Raw genomic sequence first — 19,848 nt, 5'->3', positions numbered from 1 at the left:
GGCGCTGCCCGCGGCACTTCCCGGGGCGGCCCCGCTCAGGCCCCGGCGCTGGCGACACTGCCAGCAGATCTCGCGATACTTCCCAAGCCTCCCCCTTCACCGTCGGCTCTTTCAAAAGAGCTGTCTCGCTTCTCTCGCGATACTCGTCCCTCCAGCGCCTGCCCTGCGGCGCAGGCCCCGCCGCGGCGGGCGGAGCCTCTTGCCCGTGCGCCCGGGCGGTTTCGGCGCTCACCCTCCCGGAGCAGGGGCCGCCTGGCCGGAACCGGTGCGGAGATGAGGGGGGGCAAGAGGCGGTTTCCCTTCCTGTCGCGCTGTGAGGTGCCTGTCGGGTGACTGCTTGGCGCCCGCTGCGTGTCGTCAGCGCCTTCCCCGCAGTGTCCTGCCCGGGGGACTGTGGCTTCCCGGCGAAGGGCGGTGAGGGTAGAGCGGCCTGTGCCCTTCTGCTGTAGCAGGGAGTCACCAAAGCAGTGAGTCCGGCTGGCTGCTGGTCCCCAGCTGCCCCGAGTGCCTCCGCTCACGGGCTCTGCTGGGCCTCGCACGGCCAAAAGTTGAAATGTGTGATGATGTCCCAGGTAAGCACCTTCCGTGTATTTTTCCAGGGAAAATGTTCAGGCGCTTATCGTTTATTCACCTTAGCCCAGTTGGAAAATGAGAGCAGATATGGAATTTAAGAGGTGTTTGGTAATCCGGGGTGTGAGTTTGCTGTCAGTGCACAGTGCTGTGAGGCCCCGCCTAACTGCAAAGCTGAGGCATTTGAATGTAAGAGGTGCGTGTGGGGGGGTATATGATTTGGAAACGCTCGGTGGGAAAACTGTTTTAATCGGTTCTGCTTATGAGAAACCTTCGAGTTTTTCTCAGGACAAGTGGAAACGTGTGGTAAAGTAAGCTCAAAAGATTTATTTTGAAATACAACATTTTAGGGTTTTTTTTAGCCTCTTATTTAAAATCTTTTTAGCTGAGCTTTGCAATTGAAGAAGGGCAATGCTTTTAGGTTATAGCGTCCTGGAATTTTGCAGTAATTTATTGGAGCATAAAAACCCCTTTGCGTATTACATTAAGTGGTCAAACCGCAACAGTTAAAAAGCGTTCACGGTACTTTTGCTTTGCTTTGGTAGAAGAATAGTTGGTGAAATGAGCTAGTGTGTGACAGTAGACCGTTTGCGGTACGGTTTAGTACAGGCAATATATATAATGGCACATTTTTTTCGATTGTGATAAAAGGGTTAAGTGTAGGCAGGAATCTTTAATACCAGCTTTCTTCATTGATGTCAAGTGTAGTGTACCCATCCTGAGAATCCATACCAGAAAGTTTTCTTCATTTTTAAAGATAGTACCCTACATAAATTACATTTCTGGTTCAAAACCCAGCAAGTTAGTGAACTGGGCTAGTTAAAGTAGCATTTCTTTTTTTGACTGGTACAATACTGTTTTCTGGGATTTTCTAGCAATGAATTCCTTTATACTGTTACTTTGATTTCCTTAATGCCATTACTTTTTTTTTTTTTTTTTTTTCCCCTTTCTGTTTGCAGTTTGGTTTCACTGAAACTGTTGTCCAATGTGATTTATTCCACTTGCTCCTGGAACCCTAATTCTAACAAGTCTTAGGCAACTCATGAAACTCAAGTAAATACTTAGTTAAAAAAATGGCACTGTCATCTTAAATCAGGCTTACCTTGAGAATCTTTAAACCAGTGTCAGATATTACTGTAAAATAAAATAATTATAGAAATGCTGTCTCTTATTTTAAACCTTGCTTTGCATATGTAACATTATGCTACATAGAGCTGATTTCATTTTTCTGAGTCTTGCTCAGAAATTACTCAAAGACATAGATGCTGCTGGGAGTTCTCGAGCGTGGTTTTTTGCACCAATTTGAGAATGTGTGTGAGGCAGTACAAATGCTTTAAACTCTAAGGAATTAATTATGTATGGTTTGTTGACTGCACTGTCTGTACTTCATCCTTTGCCTCAAAAAGATATGTTAGAGGTTCAAATCTCTGAGAAGGTCAGCAGGAATGGCTGAAGCTATGGAGCAGCTTATGTGCAAGTCACAGGTTGTGGGGTTCAGTGTATCAAGGGTGATGGGGGGGCCCTTATGATAGAGATTTTACACCTGTTCCAGATTCTGTTAGGAGAAAGGTGATGTTTTCTTATGTGATTGTATCTGCAAAACTCCAAGACTATATTCAGGCAGATCAGAAGCGTATCTGGTAAACCTTTTTGACCAGTTCATGTGGTCTCTTAATTGGGTACTAAAGCTGCAGGCATCAGCATATCTGTACTTGTGTGAACAACTTGTGGAACAACTTAGTGCCTCAGAATATGGCTTTTACATGGTATTTTTTTTGTATAGACTTTCAGATATTTATAAAATAGCACTACGTCAGCAAATTATAATTTAATACCTACATCAGGATTTGGCTCTAAACAGTAATTCACTATCCTGATTCTAGTGCTACTTTCAGTAAATTTTTTTAAGTTTTATGCACTTTGTGAAAGATATTTATATCCAATGTTTTATTAGTGTGACAGAATGAAATACTACTTACATTTTGCCAGTTTATCACTATGCTGTTTTGGTGTTTTTATAGATAATTGGCGTATTGGGGAGAAATGCCTTGCCCCTTGTCTTGAAAATGGGAAACTTCATGAAGGAACAATATCCTCTATTGAAAAGGACAAGAATGGAAAATCATTTGCTATTGTATCATTTCTGGAGTCTGAAGAAAGAAAAATATTAATAACTAAACTTCGTAGAGTTGAAGCCAGTAGAGGACCCCGGAAGAGCTTAATATTTGGTGATGGTGATTTGGAAAAGCCTTATTTTCCAGACCGAAATCTTCCATCTCCTGCACTTTCTTTCAGATTATCTGTCAGTGGTGATTTTATTCCATACACAATTAACAGATACCTACGTGATTATCAAAGGGAAGGAGCCCAATTTCTGTATGGACACTATACTAATAAAAGGGGCTGTATTCTTGGAGATGATATGGGCCTTGGGAAGACAATACAGGTATTCTTTTTGTTTGTTACATTGAGAGAATAGATAATTTTTTTGGCAGTGTGTTTTTTCTGTGACATGTAAATCTCTTTTTTTTTTTTTTTTTTTTTTTTTAAATGTATTTAAGAATAGCCCCCTCAGTGGAGCTTAACCTTTCCATTTCTATTGTGGAGGTTGAGGAGGCAGGACATGACCATCCAGGACAGCACTTAGAGCCAGGAGCCATTGATGTATTTAAGATTCACTTTTCACAGGCCACAAAACTGTGAACTGTGAACCCTTTTACTGTAACCATGGGCAGTTATGGTAGTTATAATATTAGTGTTCATTATGTTGAATGTTTCAGGATTGCTACCTGTGCCTCATGAAAGTAATGTGGATTAGAGTACGCTAAAACTACCTGCAGCTCTTCTCTGACTATAGCTCTTTAAGTGGTTGTTTTTGGGTTGTTTTTTTTTTTTCATGGAAACCAATAGCTTGACTGTACTGGGAATAAGAAGGAGCAGACACATTTAGTCCCTTGTCTGGAAAAAGTTCTTCGACTTTCTATGTTGTTTTTTAATCACTCTCTTAGACATACAAATTGGGTTGATGAAAGGACAAGTATAGCTGGATTTTTCCATTAGGATTTGAATCGGTGTGATCCAAATGTTTTATTTATTTTACTAAAATTATGGTGGGTTTATGTTTGAAAATTCTCTTTAATCTGTCTGGTTTTAAGTTAGCAGTTTGAATCTTACAGTGGTTAGTTTTTGTCCCCCTCTTTTTTCTTTCTCCATGTGTCAAGTAAAAGCTCATTCCTCTACTGACAAGTTCTTGCTGTAGCATCTGTTACTCTTTTTAGGAGTGTTGACAGACACCCATGAGTGCAAAGAAGTATTGTTCTAGAGCAAACTTGGTAGGAGGAGAGAGTAAACTAAACTGGCAGAACTACTTTGGGTAGAGCATTTAGAAGTGCATCATTGATTTGTGATCAGCTCATGCTGATCTATCAACAGATGTTTATTAAAAGTAAACTTAATACACTTACTTTAGGTTTTTACCAAACTTGGCCGTGTTTCTTGTCAGTGGCAGTTTAAGAACTCAGTAGTTATTGAAATTTGTTTCTGCTCAGAACTGCAGTCTCTGAAGTGATTCTGTAATGACCTGGTCACTTTTATTCTCAGGGACAGTGTGTTCTTCTGTGGAATTCACATCTCATGGTTATTTCTTTTAATCACAGTGTCAAGTTGGTAGAAGAAAGGTAGAAGTTTTGAAGAGTATCTTGTGTATTTTGTATAAAACACACTATTTGTTTTTCAGGTTCAAATATGGGAAAGGCAGTTGAGTGGATATGAAGTAATAGGTTTTAACTTGCTTAGAAAACATTAGTATTTTTGAAAATAAGTATTGCTTATACTTCAAGTAGCAAGTAACTGATGGAGCTTATATAAAATTTGTCTTACGTTTCTTAGTTGGCTGAACCTTGTTTCTGAATTGTAAGTTGATTTATGAGAGACTTTCCTAGAAAATTTCACATTTTAGTATTCTTGGTACATCTGAACTGATTTTTGCGTAAATGGCCTGTCTGCATGGCTCTTTTGCTTCAAGTTGAAGTAGAACAATGTTGTTTCTCAATGTGATTGCTTTAAGTTAGTTTCCTATTGAGGCCTCTAGGTTCCTTCCTGCTTTATCTGGAAGAGCCAAGGGTTACTCAGCAGAGTTGCCCTTTTGCTATTGCTAAAAAGTTGTGAGGCATAATTTTTCCAAAAATGGAGGATCTTGACAACACATGGAGATTTTTTGTTCAATAGGATTTTTTTAGGATTTTAAACATTTGTATATTAAAGTCAAGCAATGTGCACACTTGCAGTTCTTATGAAATGTTATGTATAAAAGTGGTTTGTTTTCTTCTACATATCTTACCTACCCCAAGGCCCCGTATGTTATGAGTGTCCTCTCTCTTATGCTCATCTGCTCTTCTCAGGTATTCTTCCTGTATTTCTGCATTCCTGACTGGTTCTTTTCCCCACACCATTAGAGGGAGAAAGCTCTGGAAACTTCCTCCTTTTTGGAAGTCAACAGATGGCTTTACCTCTGCCCTGCTGTGAGCAGCTGTGCAGCAGCTGCCAAAGGAAGCAGCTGGAACTGGCTGCTCAGAGTAAGGTGTTGATTTTTCCAAAGAAGGGCACCTCTGTGGTGCATCTGGTTCTTGCAGATGCTTATCCCCGTGGGTACCAAGTGGGTTTTACAGATTTGAGTGTTCTGGCCAGATATCTCTGTGCCTTCTTCCTGTTTTGGGTTGTCATGGGAGGAGCTTTTAATAGGCTCTGCTGGAATGTTTGTACCCACTGTGATATATTATAAGAAGTGTCTTCTCAAAATAAAAGGTAAGGCAGGCATGAGGATGTAGGCCCTAAAACAGCAGAAATAACTGGGTTTGAAGTTGACAACAGGAATTGGAAGGAACTGAACATACAGAAAAAAAACATATTAGTAAAAATTTGATTTCTAGTTTAAATCTTTTCTTCCTTTTACATAAGTGGTTTGGGAGTATAGTTAGCAAGTATCTCTTCTATTTTTTCATCCAAGATTCAGTTGTCCTCATGAAAATGGGAGGAAGATTGCAAGGCATGCCTCATGTCTAGTTTTTGCTGGCTCATTCATAATATGCTGTATTTTTGGGACTTACTTAGAGGGTGAATGAGTAAATAGAGCAGTTCTCTTATGATGGATTCAGGGTGCTCCAAGGGAAGGGGTTCCCATTTAAAGAATACATTGATTTAAAACAAACTCAGACACCCAATTCCCCCTTTCTAAATCTCATCCAGGATTTTGTCCTAAATGTTCATTTTCAGTGGAACTAATTAACTTTCTGTTTGCATTTTTTAACATAATCACTGAGAGTTCTTCTCTTTCTCAAGGTAATTTCGTTTTTGGCTGCAGTGTTGCACAAAAAGGGAACCCGTGAAGATATTGAGAATAACATGCCAGAATTTTTACTGAGGACAATGAAGAAAGAACTGAAGTGTAACCTCAAGAAGGTACAGCTTCTAGTGATACAAGCTTAAGGATTTTGGTAAAAGGCAATACTTTGATTTTTTTTTTGTTTGTTTCTTTGCTTGGTGAGTTTATGTATGCAAATGTTTCATATTCAGCTATTCAGTTAGATTAAGGGTTCCTGGTCTTCCTACTAGTGTTAGGGAAGCCTTCAGTTTTCTAGATTGTCATAGTGTGTTATCTAGCTGTAATTGTCTAGTCTGTTAATAATGTTGATCTGTACTGATACAAACATACAGAAATATCTGGATGAGATTTTTTTGCTTGAGTAGTTTGTAAAGTCAGTGAGTAGTGTGTGACTGAGTTTCTAGAGCACAGAAAACATGTAAATATTCACATGGTAATTAAATAAAGCAAATGCATATATTTGGATAATTTATTGCTAATATTATTGTGACCTTGCATATGTTCTTTAGTGACTGCCACAGTGTCAGAAGCAAGTCTGATAATTTAGGTAATCAAATACAGCAAATAAAGATGCATATATAAGTTCTGTGTGAATGAGAGAAAGCTGAAGGTTGTCTTTGTTTTCCACATCACGGGACCCATGCAATTTGTTTTCCATGGCTATTTTTGTTTTATTGGAAAAATTGAATTTTAAGTGGTGGAATGGTGCATATAACGCTAGCTTTGTGAATAAAGGATACAGGTTTATCAGGAAAAACAGTCAGAGAAGAAGAGATGAAGGGATAGCACTTCATGTGAAAAACAAAAAAAAAACCCAGCAAAAAAACCAGGAATGCTCCAACTGGGAATAAGTGAAGACGAATTTAACTTCGAGGACAACTGAATAATGAACAGGTCACAGAGAGAGACTGTGAACCACCACATCCTTGGGGCTTTTGAATATCTAAGTAGGGAAAGCCCTAAATGTGTGAATTCGGTATTGCCCCTGCATTGACTAGAAAGTTGGACTAGAAACTTTCTAACATCCCGCCTCATTGATTTTATGTGGTATTAAATTAGTTGTGTGAGCTGTCTTAAATTTTGAAGCCCTTTTCAGGTCTTTCTGTTTTGAAGTCAAATATTGAGTAGATCTGTGAACTGAAGGAAGCTGCTTATCCTCTTCATCTTATTTTCTTCATCTGTAGAACATCTGTACACAGACACAGATACTAATAACAAAGTGAAGTGATAGCATCTCATGTCTTATTGCAGTTGTTAGAGTATAATTTGACTAAGTAGCACTACTTTGGTATCTTTTCGAGTATTACAGCATTTTCTTTCTGTACTGTTAATATGATCTGAGTAAACTGTTTTGTCTTGGTTTTTTTTGATTCTTCAGAAATTTTCTCTGCGATGCTTTTAAGTCACAGAATTAAACACTTCAAACTATAAAGCACTAAAATAAATGTCAAGATTTTTATTTTCCTTCTTGAGAAAGTGCAATGTACTAGTTTTTCCAGTAATACTGGAACAACTATTTGTTTTCAGACTTTCCTCATAGTGGCCCCTCTTTCAGTGCTGTACAACTGGAAGGATGAGTTAGACACGTGGGGGTACTTTAAGGTCTCTGTCTTACATGGCACTAGAAAGGATGATGACCTGAGTCGCATCAAGCAAGGGAAATATGAAGTTGCCCTTACAACCTATGAGGTACTTCGCCTGTATTTGGATGAATTTAACAGGTAATTATTTTAATTCTGGTTTTTTACACATGGAATTTTAACTGTCTAAGTTTGCATTGTTCTTAGCAAGTACTTAGTCTTACTGTGTAATATATTCACTTGTAAATCCAATCGCGCACTGTGTAACAGAGGAGAAAAGCCAGTTTTTGTTTTTAATCTATTCATGAAATGTTATCAAAAAAGATGCAAGAATTGTCTACCTGAAAACTGGTAGCTAAAAGATAGACAGAAATGTCTATCTTTCAGTACAGTGTAAGGAGAAAAAAAAATCTGGAATTTTTAGCAAAAGATATTTTTGAATTTAAAAAAAAAATACTTTTTTTTATTTCACTGTTCACCATCTTTATTAAATTCTTGAGTCCTAAAATCTTTGAGATACAAGATGCATATTTTTGGCTGTGTATGTAATTTTAAATACCTCATGGACTTAGGGAATCAAGGTCTTTCTGACAGCAAATTGTATTGGAAATTCTACTTTGTTTGCTCCAAAGCTGTCGGCACTCTCGGACTCGGAGTGTTGCCTTTCCTTTGGCTGTATTCAAGGATACTTAGCCTCTCATGTGATCCTTGTGGTCCTTTATTCTTATGTCAGCTTTGGAAGTGGAGTCCAAGTTGTATGAATAACTGATAGTGGCAGCCCACCCCTAGCAGCTTATGTTCTCAGTAGCCCTGCAGATCTTGTTGTTTTAGGGGTTGGGAAAGTTCAAGGCCTCTGCAAGTGTCCTAGAGTTCTGGATGACCATCACCAGAACAATTAGGTCTCCAACTCTGTCTTTGCTCAGGTCTGAAAAAGAAGTTCAGAGAGGAGAATTCTAATGGATTTGTGTTGCCAGTAGTCTTTCTGGCGAACTCTTCAGGCTTGGTCATTGAATACAGTGGTCAGGAAATAGGTGCATGTGCAGAAGAGATTTTATATGTGACTGCTTGCAAATAAATTACTTTAGCATACAGATTCACCAAACTGCTTCTGCAGAACATGTAACTGGTGGGTCCTGTGATCACAACACTGGGAGAAGCTAAGTGTCTTGCTTAGGTAGAATCGTAGAATGGTTTGGGTTGGAAGGGGCCTTAGAGATTCTGTAGTTCCAACTTCCCTGCCACGAGCAGGAACACCTCCCACTAGACCAGGTTTCTCAAAGCTCCATCCAACCTGGCCTTGAGCAGTTCCAGAGATGGGGCTTCCACAGCTTCCCTTGGAAAAGTATTCGCATGTCTCATCACCCTCACAGACAAAGACTTTGTTCCTCTCTAATGTCTAATCTAAGACTACTCCATTCCAGTTTAAAGCCATTACCTGTCATCCTATCACTGTATGCCCTTGTAGATTATTGGCCTCAAAAACTGGTCTGAAATAATTAGTTTTCACTAATAAGAACATGTAGACTCAGTTATGCAGGTTAATCAGCATAATAAAAGGTGAAGCTGAAGGAGCTAACACATAGTCATAGAATCATAGAACCAATTATGTTGCAAACGATCCTTGGGATCACCGAATCCAACCATCATCCCTGCTCTACAAAGTTCTCCCCTAAACCATATCCACCAATGCCACATCCAAACGACCCTAAAACACATCCAGGGATGGTGACTCAACCACCTCCCTGGGCAGCCTATTCCAGTGTCTAACCATTCTTTCTGTGAAAAAAAAGTCTTCCTAATGTCCAGTCTAAACCTACCCTGTTGCAGCTTGAAGCCATTCCCTCTTGTTCTATTGCTAATTACCTGTGAAGAGACTGGCACCAACCTCTCTACAATGACCTTTCAGGTAGTTGTAGATACTGACTTTTCCCTTCAGCCTCCTTTTCCTCAGACTGAACAATCCCAGCTCCTTCAAGCATTCTTCATAAGATTTATTCTCTAGGCCCTTCACCTCGTTTCGTTGCCCCGTCACTCCTCTCAGACTCCAGTTCTTATCAGATTTTAGGCATGTAGAGAACTTGGATCTGAACTAATGTATTTAGCAGGCATAAAAAATGCCACAAGATCAGCCTTCACGTGACTGAACTAAATGCAGCCTGCTTGGGATAGAGGTTGCATTCTAAACTTTTCTTTTGGAGCTTTTTGCTGCTTGAAGTGTCGTCGAAGTGGATATGATGTTTTTTCTGAAATACTAATTTGTATATATATATATAAAGCAGTCTTGTAAAATTAAATCTCTTCCTAGCAACATGTATACTGTAATACTAATTAAGTCACCAGTTAATTTTATCTCCTAGTTTTATGCTTGAACTGGCTGCAAGATACCTTTGACTCCCTGCTTCTAGAAATATTCCTCCTAGTCATGAAATCACAAAATATTAAAAATACTCTGCCATATCGGTATCATACAGATATTAAAGAAGTTGAATGGTGCTTTCATGTAGGAGACTAAGCATATTGGAATGCTGTCACTCTATTAGTTGCACTGGATAGGTTTTGTTGGAAGAAGGAAACGTGATTGCTCTAAAGTTTGAAAGCTGCTCTCTTCACAGGGAGCATTTGATGTAGTTAGTAGTAGTAAATTCACTTAGCTGTTTAGTTTAGCAATTATGCTCAACTATGGCAACTGAGTTTACTAAACAAACAGAATATGAGGCATAGCATAATACACCGTAAAACAGGAAAAACAAAAAGTAAGAGTGCCTTATAATAATTACAGGTACATGTGGGGCTTATTTAACTTTGTATGTGTATCTGGGATGACCAGATAAATTGTTTCACTTAATACAATGTTTTCTGTTAATCTGTAGTGTAGAATGGTCTGCTGTGATAGTGGATGAAGCGCACAGAATCAAGAATCCAAAGGCTCAAATAACTCAAACCATGAAGTCATTAAAATGCAGTGTTCGCATAGGTCTTACTGGAACCATTCTTCAAAACAATATGAAGGAGCTTTGGTGTGTTATGGACTGGTAAATAATTTTTTTGAAAAATTATTTAAACATCTCTATATACATTAACCGTACAGTGGGACTGGAATAGAGCTAGATGATTTGGATGCCTCTTTGTCAAAAAACAACAACAACAAACCACAGTCCTCCCCCAAAAAAAACAATGTTTTGTGAGAATGTGACATATATTCTTCCACAGATGTATGGGAGGTAACGCTCCTGGTAGGTACATCTGCAGTACGTATTTTGCAATTAATAGATTTGGAACTACTCTTATCTGGTGTCTTTGGGGAATCTGGGAAGCAGCTACATTTTTTTTTTTTCCTCTTTCCTCCGTGCTTACTTTTTTTTTTTTTAAAGACATGACTTTCTTCTTTTTCTCTTCTCCCTACAGTAGATTGAGAATCATTACAGTTTTGAACTATGCTGTATCTTCGCTCTGTCCAATGTGTGCAAGTCATTCTGACATCCTTGGAAGCTGAAAGTGGTATTTTTCAAAATACAGAAGTGCAGCTATTAGGAAGGCAACAGTCTTGTCAAGGAAAACTTTTAATGGAGATGTAGGGGTAGAAATAACCCTAGATGTAAATCTAAGCATAGCACACTTACTGAGGATGCTTTACAAAGGGGGAACAAAGCAAACATGCCTTAAATATAAGGAAATATGGACTGAATTGAAATACCAGGAAATAAATACTTTAAACTTAGTCTTGCATCCTATGCTGATAGTAATAGATTGTTCCAGTATGTAGCGCTGCCAATTATTACCAAATTCTTTTTTCTTTTGGATTTCTTAAGATTTTATTTAGTAATTTGCAATATCTGCATAACCTGATTTTAAGAAAAAACAGTAAAAATTGAAAACATTATGTCTTAGCTTCCAGTTTAGGCTCCTGAAGAGTAACAGCCTTGTAGGTTAGAGGTTCTATATACCTGTTGCTCTGTTGAGCTTTAGTTTTTCTGGAGCTGGCAATCCTTTCCTAAAGGGACTCCTAACATTTGAGGATCGAAGTAAGTAAAATAAAAAATGGCGTGTCTGGAAGTACTGTATGTTTCAATTTATATACACAATTTTAATTCATTTCTACAGTGATTGTTAATATAAGATCTCTTGTTAGCTAGAAACAATTTACAGTATGCTTTTAGTCAATGGAAAAGGATAGACTGCCTTGAAGTAAAGACAATTCTGTTATTCCTTCACACAGCCTCCCTCCTTTTGTTTTTTAATAGGGCTGTACCAGGACTTTTGGGTAGCAGACTGCATTTCAAGAAGAAATTTTCTGATCCAGTCGAGCATGGCCAGAGACACACAGCAACTAAAAGAGAGCTGGCAACAGGTCGTAAGGCCATGGTGAAGCTAGCAAGGAAAATGTCTGGCTGGTTTCTGAGACGTACCAAAGCGCTTATCAGTGATCAGTTGCCAAAAAAGGAAGACAGAGTAAGAGCGTCTACACATTTCAAATACAATGTTAATGAATATATCCATTTCTCTTTGTTTTGTTGGTTTTTTTTTTCCACTTTCATTATGCCTTTAGTAGTTCATGGGTTTCTTTTGGACTTAAGAATTTAAGAGGAATCCTTGGAAAAAATGCACATGCAGTAGTGTGCTTTGTTTGCATAATTACAATGATTGCATTTTGAAATGGAGTTAATCAAGCATGAAAAGGCTCAGCTAGACTTCTGACTAGTGATTTTACACATCTCTTTTGTTATCACTTTTGTATTTTTCTGTGCAAACCCAATGAAATGTTTGTTAATCTCTTCAAATTCTATGTAGGACTTCCGAATTTGCAGCTTGACACTTTGTACATATAGTAGTATGCTTTTAATTTTAAACTCCCTTATTTTTGATCACTAAATAAAAGAAAGCCTCCAGACCTAAAGCTGTTTATAAGCCCATACAAATGAACCACTGTTCATCTAGTGGTATTGTAAACATTATATAAAGTTATTATATTTATTACTATAGCTAAGAGTTTTTATCAATTCTTATTAGATATATTTGTACTTTCTTAGTAGGCAAACACATTAGTTTGAAATTGATATTGTTTTAATAATATTGTAGTCTTAATCCTTAGTAAATAATAATATAATCAAAACTGTCTTCTGGAGGAAAGATTAACACAGACATCAGTCAGTTGCTTTTCTAAGTCTAGTAGGTTTTATTCTTTTCATTGTCTTGTTAATGTGAGTATATGTTCAAGTTACTGCTGTATTATAGCTCAGCATGGTGCTGCTGCTTTGTGGGTGGCCTATGTTAAAGACTGATCTTGGGATTTCTGTCTCCTGCTGCTTAAGGCTAAAGATGCCATGGAGATGCCACCCATGGTCTGTTAGACGAAGGATAAAAGTTTTGGCCATGGCACTGTGTAGATCCTTGCATCTGCATTGCTTATTCTGTTTGTCCTGCCTATGGTAGTGCCCTACAACAGCTAGTGCCTAGAAGGAGGAAAGAAAAAGTAAATTAAGCAACTGGCAATGCAGAAAGGAATCCTTAATGATAATTTGCATTTGTATTTCTCAGTTCTCCCTCCTCCTCCTATCCACAAAAGCCATACTGTAAGATTCATAGAAGCCTAGTAGCAGGTTGTTGCAGGTTGATATTGATCCTCTTTGTAGAATTTTGGAGGGGGCTAAAATAACTATACATACATTTTCCCTACAGTTGCATACTATTTTGATATCAAGATGCAGATATTTTGATTTGGTTATATAATAATTTAATGTAACTATTTCAGCAAATATATTACAGTTTTGTGCTTAATTTTCAGTGTTTTATGGTTTTTGATGCAGTGATCTTTGGTTTTCAGTGCATGCTGAACATAACTGTGTTTTTCGTTTCTCTCCTCTTGGCAGATGGTATACTGTTCCCTGACTGAATTCCAGAAAGCGGTTTACCAGGCTGTGCTAGAGACAGAGGATGTAAGCTTAGTATTAGGAGCTGGAGAGCCCTGTAGCTGCAACAGTGGTCGTAAAAGAAAGAACTGTTGTTACAAAGTAAGAAGTCCTACTGTTTGGGTTTCAGAACCTAGTCTTTCTGGTTTGGGTAGTAGATCAGTTTTCTCAAGAGCCTCTCAGCAGATAAGGAGCTGATTGAAACAGCTGTGTGCTTGTAGGCCACTTACTTGGGAAATCCTGACTGTAAACATAGGTGGTTGCATCATGAGCATGATGGAATTAGGCACTTTGGGAATGTAGAAAAGCTGCTTTGCATGCCCTGAGCAGGTGGTTGTTATTTTTGCAGTAAGTTCTGTATTTGTTGTATTAGTAAGTGCAGCTGTGAAACAGTTAACATTGACAAGGATGTTGCTTTGAGACCTTCAGTATGTGGCGGGCATGCTGCTCCCATACACCTCAGGTGGTCAGTGCAGAAACTACGAATCAGAGGCATCCTGGACCCAGCAGGCTGTCTGGGCTTTACTTGTGTTACAACTGCAGTTGGATTGTCTTTCATTGCTGCTAGGTATGTGCTTTGCTTTGCTTCCTTGAATGGGGACATGGCAGTAGCTGTAGAGCACAAGTAGAGCTTCATGCATGAGTAACAGCTCTGTAGATTTCTTCTATGCCTCTGGACTTTGTCAACACTCGATTAGTCTACCTTTGTATTTCCTTTGTCTGTATCTCTCAATAGGCTTAAGGAAAGCTTGTGTTTTTAACATGTAGAAGCATGTCTCATACTTGCTTCTTCCTATATTCTTTCCAGCCTGTTTTGAGTCTTGTGTAGTGGGTTTTTTTCCAGATTATGTAGCTTATTCAGTCTTCTGCATATTTCTTTAAAAACAATTCCTCTGTCAGCCTGTTTAATATTCCATGGATACTAGTGTTAGTTCTTTGCAGGCTTCTGATTCTTACGATGTTTTGTAGGAAAAAGTAAAATGCTGTTGAAGTTAATTCATAAAGGGATACGCAGGCCTGCAGATACTTAAGTCTTCATATGTGTTGTCTTATTCCAAGGTTTACCATGAAATGTAGTAACTTTAGAAGAAAAAGGAAAATAAATATTGATCAAATCTGCCAATAACCATAACCAGAAGTATATCTGAAGCTATTGCTGCTGCTTTTGCATTGTCAAATTTTTGAAGTTTTTTTAATTATGTCACTTAAATGTTTATAAAACTTCATAAATTTCTGCTCTAGAGAAAAGTAAAGATAGCAGTTTTAGGTTAAGATGTCATTCAGACAGCTCTGGTTTGATTTGTATTTAAATCAGTTGTAAAGTTACTGGCTTTTTTCCTACGAAGGAGTTCTTGGTTATCTGAGTAATTTCTGTAGATACAGAACAGAATCATAGAATCATTAAGGTTGGAAGGGACCCTAAAGGTCATCAAGTTCCAACCCCCCTGCCATGAGCAGGGACCCCTACCACTAGATCAGGTTGCACAAAATCTCGTCCAACCTCACCTTAAAAACTGCCAGGGATGGGGCATCAACAACCTCCCTGGCCAACCCATTCCAGGTCCTCACCACCCTTATAGTGAAGAATTTTTTCCTAATATCTAATCTAAATCTGCCCTCTCTGTTTAAAAGCATTACCCCTTGTCCTATCACTATCTTCTCTGGTGAAAAGCCACTTCCCAGCTTTCCTGTAGGCCCCTTTCAAGTACTGGAAGGCCCCTATAAGGTCTCCCTGGAGCCTTCTCTTCTCCAGGCTGAACAGCCCCAACTCTCTCACTCTGTCTTCATAGCAGAGGTGCTCCAGGCCTTTGATCATCTTGGTGACCCTTCTCTGATGGCAGGTATCATGCCATCTGAAATGCTTAGTGAACTGTAAAGATAGCTGTGGGTTTTTTCCCTTACTGAGAAGGTGTTTTCTATCAAAAGGACCGCAAAGCAGAAGAAAAAAAACTTGGGTGTTTTTTTTGGTTTTTTTTTTTGGAAATACGGTATGCATGACTTTGGGATCAATTATAGTACTATTTAAAATTGCTAATGCATTAAACCTTATAGGAATAGCAATTATTTTAGATTATTTCTTATTTCAGGAGTATTTGTTTGCAAATTTTTCTTTTTTCTTTTTTTTTTTTTGGTAGGTAAATGCTCATGGTGAGACCATTAAGTCACTGTGCTTCAGTTACCTGACAATCCTACAAAAGGTTGCAAATCATGCTGCACTGCTGCAAATGGACAACACTAGCAAACAGCAAGTTAGTTTCAGAAGTTACTTAAAAATACTGGTGGAAAATGGGATGAAAACCCTTGAATGAAAATTGCTGCTGGCCTCCTTTTTAAGTCTTACCTAAGTGTAATTAAGATATTTTGCAAATATTTTTTTTCTCTTCAATAATTCAGAATATAGTCCTTGTTTAATAGAGATGTTACACAACAGGGTCTTCATTTATTTGATGCATATCTGAAGCTTAGTCTTATAGAAACACTGGAAAACTATATTAGGGAAGAGTAACTTTTAGTGATTTCTAATAATGTTCTTTCTGTTCCATTTATGACTCGTTCCTAGTAAGAGAAATATCTTTGTGCAAATAAATAATACTAAATCAGATTGGTTTTCTTAGTATTTTAATATTCAGAGCTGAGATTCTTTAAATAATGAGAAACGTGTTGTAAGAAAATTACCAAAGAGAGAATAGTATCAGTTTATCTTGTTACTGTGGCTAGAAACCTAGAAGACCCATAAAGGGCAGAGTTTTTAGAAATATTTGTATGTGATCTTTAAGATCAAAAAATGAGCAGAGGGTTTTAGAGCCGTTGCCACTTTCTCTCAGAAGCCACAAGGGAATTGAAATGAGAAAATCCTATCTAATTTTGGCAAGTTTATTTCATTAAAGCAGTTTTGCTTTTTATTAAATGTTACTGTTAATGTCCGGGGCTTACATGCAGTAAATACCCAAATGTTTTAAGTGTTCTGGTGGTGTTTTTGGTGGTGTGTGTATGTTTTTTCTTGTAATAACATTTGAGAGTTTGAAATAACAATGTGCAAGTATTTTGAGACTTGTCTTTTTTGGAATAAAAGTATATATTATATATTATTATATATATTATATATTTTTTAATACAATAATACCTTTACCTCTCCAAAAACCTGCTGAAGAAATAAATATTTTTTATAATTTTTACCTTTAATACTAAAGTCCATCACAGGTCTTATTTTTAGGTGAGAGATAAGTTATTTTCTGCTCCTCTGGAAGGGCAGACTTAAAATGTGTGGTCACTTTCAAGTTCGGAGATACCCACATTCTAGCAGTGGAGCTTTAATGTAGCTGTTGAACAGTTTAAAGGCATTTCTCATCTTGGTTTTTGTCATATTGGTGGATCAACGTGTAATTCCTATATTGGCTTATCATGCCAGAGAGTCAAGAGAACCTGTGGTACACAACTGTTGGGTAATGGAATCCTCAAGTCAACAGAGTTCTTGAGACCCTCAGTTCTGGCCAGTTCTATTGCAGTCTTGACCCAGAACAGTAGTGTTGGGCATCTCTTACTGTAGTAACTGGAATCCATTGTTTCAGACTAGGGTTCTCTTTTTTTAAGAAAAAAGGAAGCAAACTGAAACACATAGATGTTTTATCTAGCACTTCTGTAGTGAACTTAGTAAAAACACCTAAGTCTTTCTGCTTGAGTTACTTTAGCAGATTACTTGTTTTAGCCTATTTAACTCCTTGTATGGCTTACTGGCATTCTGGTGTAGGTCTAATTTTAATGCCTATTCAGATTTCCCACTTTTTTTCCAGGAAGCACATATCAAACGGGTGTGCAGTGAGGTATTTTCCAGTTTTCCAGATTTTGCACAGTTAAGCAAAAATGCGGCCTTTGAAACAATCTCGGATCCAAAGTACAGTGGAAAAATGAAGGTAAACCTGTTCTTTAGAGAAAAAAAAGTATTCGTAATACATCTGCATATGGATGTAAGAAAACTTACACTTAATTGCTGCTTTCTTAAATAATTCTGTTTATGGTGGCGGTACTATAGCAGAGATCTCCTAGCTTGGATTAGGGTGCCTCTGGGCTAAGGCTGGGTAAGAGTGATCTGTGGTGCTAAGGTATTCTTAGGTGTTAGCATAACATATTTAGTGATGGTCATGGAAATGACACTTGCAGTCAAGGACGTTGATGTCATAATATTAATGACAGATAGTTCCATGAAACTTTTGACTCAGTGGTGGTCAGAAATGTTTGGAGAAGGAGAGGACAGCGAAACAAAACCCTTATGAACTTAATGATTTGTGTACGCTTTAGATAGTATGATTAGTTGCATTCCCTCCTCTCAAAAAGCATGTGTTGGAAAAGGTTCAGAACAGGGTCACAAAGGTCATCAGTGCTGTGGGACAGAAGCAAACAAGTACACTAAGGTAGCCAGTTAAAAATAAAATCATTAAGTTTGGCAGTGTTCCTGAACTGAGAGCAACTGGAGAGTGTGAAGCTATGTAGGATGGGGTAAACTTTATTCTCTATAAACCTGGATATTTGTAGTTGCTAGTTGGAACAAGGGAGGAGACACTGGCTGGGCCATGTTTTTTGTAACACTAAGGGTTGTTACCACTTCATTGATATGTTATTACACAAGCAACATCTCAACATCTCTCTTTTTTGTTACTACATATGTGTGAGAGGCCTGTATGTTTTTTACCTTTGTATATGCTTTGTTGTCTCATGAAAGTCAACTTTATTTTCACAGTAGCTACCAGTAATTATATAATACATACCTGTAAAAATTAAGACTATGATCTTCAGTGGTGCTTATGAAGCTCTTCCTTTATTGGTTAAAACTAATTTTGCTTTCTACAGAAATTTTTCTCTTTGGGCTATTGCTTACTTCACTCCATCAGTGCATGATGACATTTTCATTATGTGTATTTATGCACTCTGGTGAACAACACAGACAAGAAAACTCCATGAGTTAAGGCAGAGGTTCCAACATTATGTACCTTTAAAGTCTGCAACTTACAGAGGTGCCTGTTGGGAGGAATCCTTTGCAAAAACTGTAGCTGTAAGTTTGAGTGTCTTCTGGGACAGCATAGGCAGCAGCTAGCCGTGGCTTTGTGGATTGGGTGTTTCCTTCACTGCTCATAGTAGGGCTCTTCTCATGATTGTGTGCAGTGGCGTTGGGTGATAAGGAAGAAGACTCTGCTATATTGCAGTGCCAGAGTAAGACCATAAATGAGGTGGCAAGAAAGTAGAGGCTATAATCTTTTTAAGTATACTAAGCTTGTGCTGATGGCTTGATACTGGTGAGGTGTCAGGCAGGTTGAATGTTTACTTCTGACATAGAGAGATGCACATGGTTAGAAAAAAGAATCTCTGAGCTACCATTAGCTAAGTATCAGGCCAATTTATATTTCTGAGTAAATTGCCAAAACATGAGTAGAATCATAAAATAGTTTGAGTTTTAAAGGTAATTTTGAAGGACATTTAAAGGTCATCTAATCCAAACCCCAAGTAGAGTGAAATGAGAAATACATGGTTAAAACACTCTCATCACTGTATAATGAGCTGCTACCATGGTGATTACTTCTGTTGTGGTTTCTGTTATTGTTGGTGAATTATGTAATGTTCATCTTCATTCTATCTTGCTACTTTCCTGATCATGCTTTTTGATTTTTGACTTCTTTAGTTTGTTACCAGTTTGTGATGATCAATATTCATGTATTTCAAGGTATTTATATAGATTGTAGATAACTGGGGGAAAAAACAACCCAAGACAAGAAATTCTCACAATTCCCCAAACCCCTCATAATCAATAAGCACATCTTCATGAAGGTCCTTGGTGGGGAGAATTTCGATTTTTAAAACGGAGTGCAATGTATACCATGGGAAACTGCATTTTAAAATCCAGCCATGTGTTTTTTAAGTCATATTTATATTGAAGAATATTTCTTTCCTATGTTTGGTAGATGAAAGATAAATGCAAGGCAGATTTCTGTAGAAAAGTAAGAAAGACAATTTTTAGAAGTGCTGTAATTCTTTACTTCAGTACTTTGACCTTTGAAAAAGTTCAGATCAGACACTAAACTGCATTAGTGGTACAAAGCAATACCAACCTTCCTTTCCTTCAGCATGAAATACTATGATTATGAGGGGTTCTGCTTGTCTGGTTTATTTATTACTTTATGAATTATAGAATGGAAGCATTTTCAGATGCTGTATTTATGACGGCCCTGTAGATTTGTAGACTATCTTTCCACTGTTTATGATCTCAGGTTTTCTATACATGGTGATTTATTTTAGAAATCTATAGTTTTTATTTCAGTCCATTGCAAACTGGATAGAAGTCTTAAATAATTATTGAAAGAGTGGCTTACTTGGAGGCAACTTGGCCTGCTTTCTCTTTTAAGGGGAACTTGAGTTTTGTGCA

At 37.8% G+C, this 19,848-nt stretch overlaps 1 protein-coding gene across 6 annotated transcripts in view; it reads left to right on the top strand.

The window, feature by feature from the left end:
• The first annotated feature begins 197 nt into the window (after window positions 1-197).
• Window positions 198-19,848, top strand: part of ERCC6L2 (ERCC excision repair 6 like 2) — a 58,988-nt gene continuing 39,337 nt past the window's right edge. For 4 of the 6 annotated variants that reach the window (XM_051642930.1, XM_051642933.1, XM_051642936.1 and 1 more), the window contains exons 1-9: window positions 198-572; window positions 2,592-3,016; window positions 5,908-6,027; window positions 7,478-7,671; window positions 10,401-10,562; window positions 11,772-11,979; window positions 13,398-13,538; window positions 15,572-15,685; window positions 17,228-17,347. In XM_051642930.1, coding sequence (XP_051498890.1) covers window positions 554-572; window positions 2,592-3,016; window positions 5,908-6,027; window positions 7,478-7,671; window positions 10,401-10,562; window positions 11,772-11,979; window positions 13,398-13,538; window positions 15,572-15,685; window positions 17,228-17,347 — 1,503 coding nt within the window. In that variant the 5' untranslated portion in view covers window positions 198-553. Of the gene's footprint in view, window positions 573-2,591; window positions 3,017-5,907; window positions 6,028-7,477; window positions 7,672-10,400; window positions 10,563-11,771; window positions 11,980-13,397; window positions 13,539-15,571; window positions 15,686-17,227; window positions 17,348-19,848 lie in introns of those variants that run through there. The other 2 variants (XM_051642932.1, XM_051642931.1) reach the window with 2 other exon arrangements.

This window comes from Apus apus, chromosome Z (assembly GCF_020740795.1).
Source record: "Apus apus isolate bApuApu2 chromosome Z, bApuApu2.pri.cur, whole genome shotgun sequence".
Taxonomy (NCBI): domain Eukaryota; kingdom Metazoa; phylum Chordata; class Aves; order Apodiformes; family Apodidae; genus Apus; species Apus apus.
This window is presented reverse-complemented; position numbering and strand designations above follow the sequence as displayed.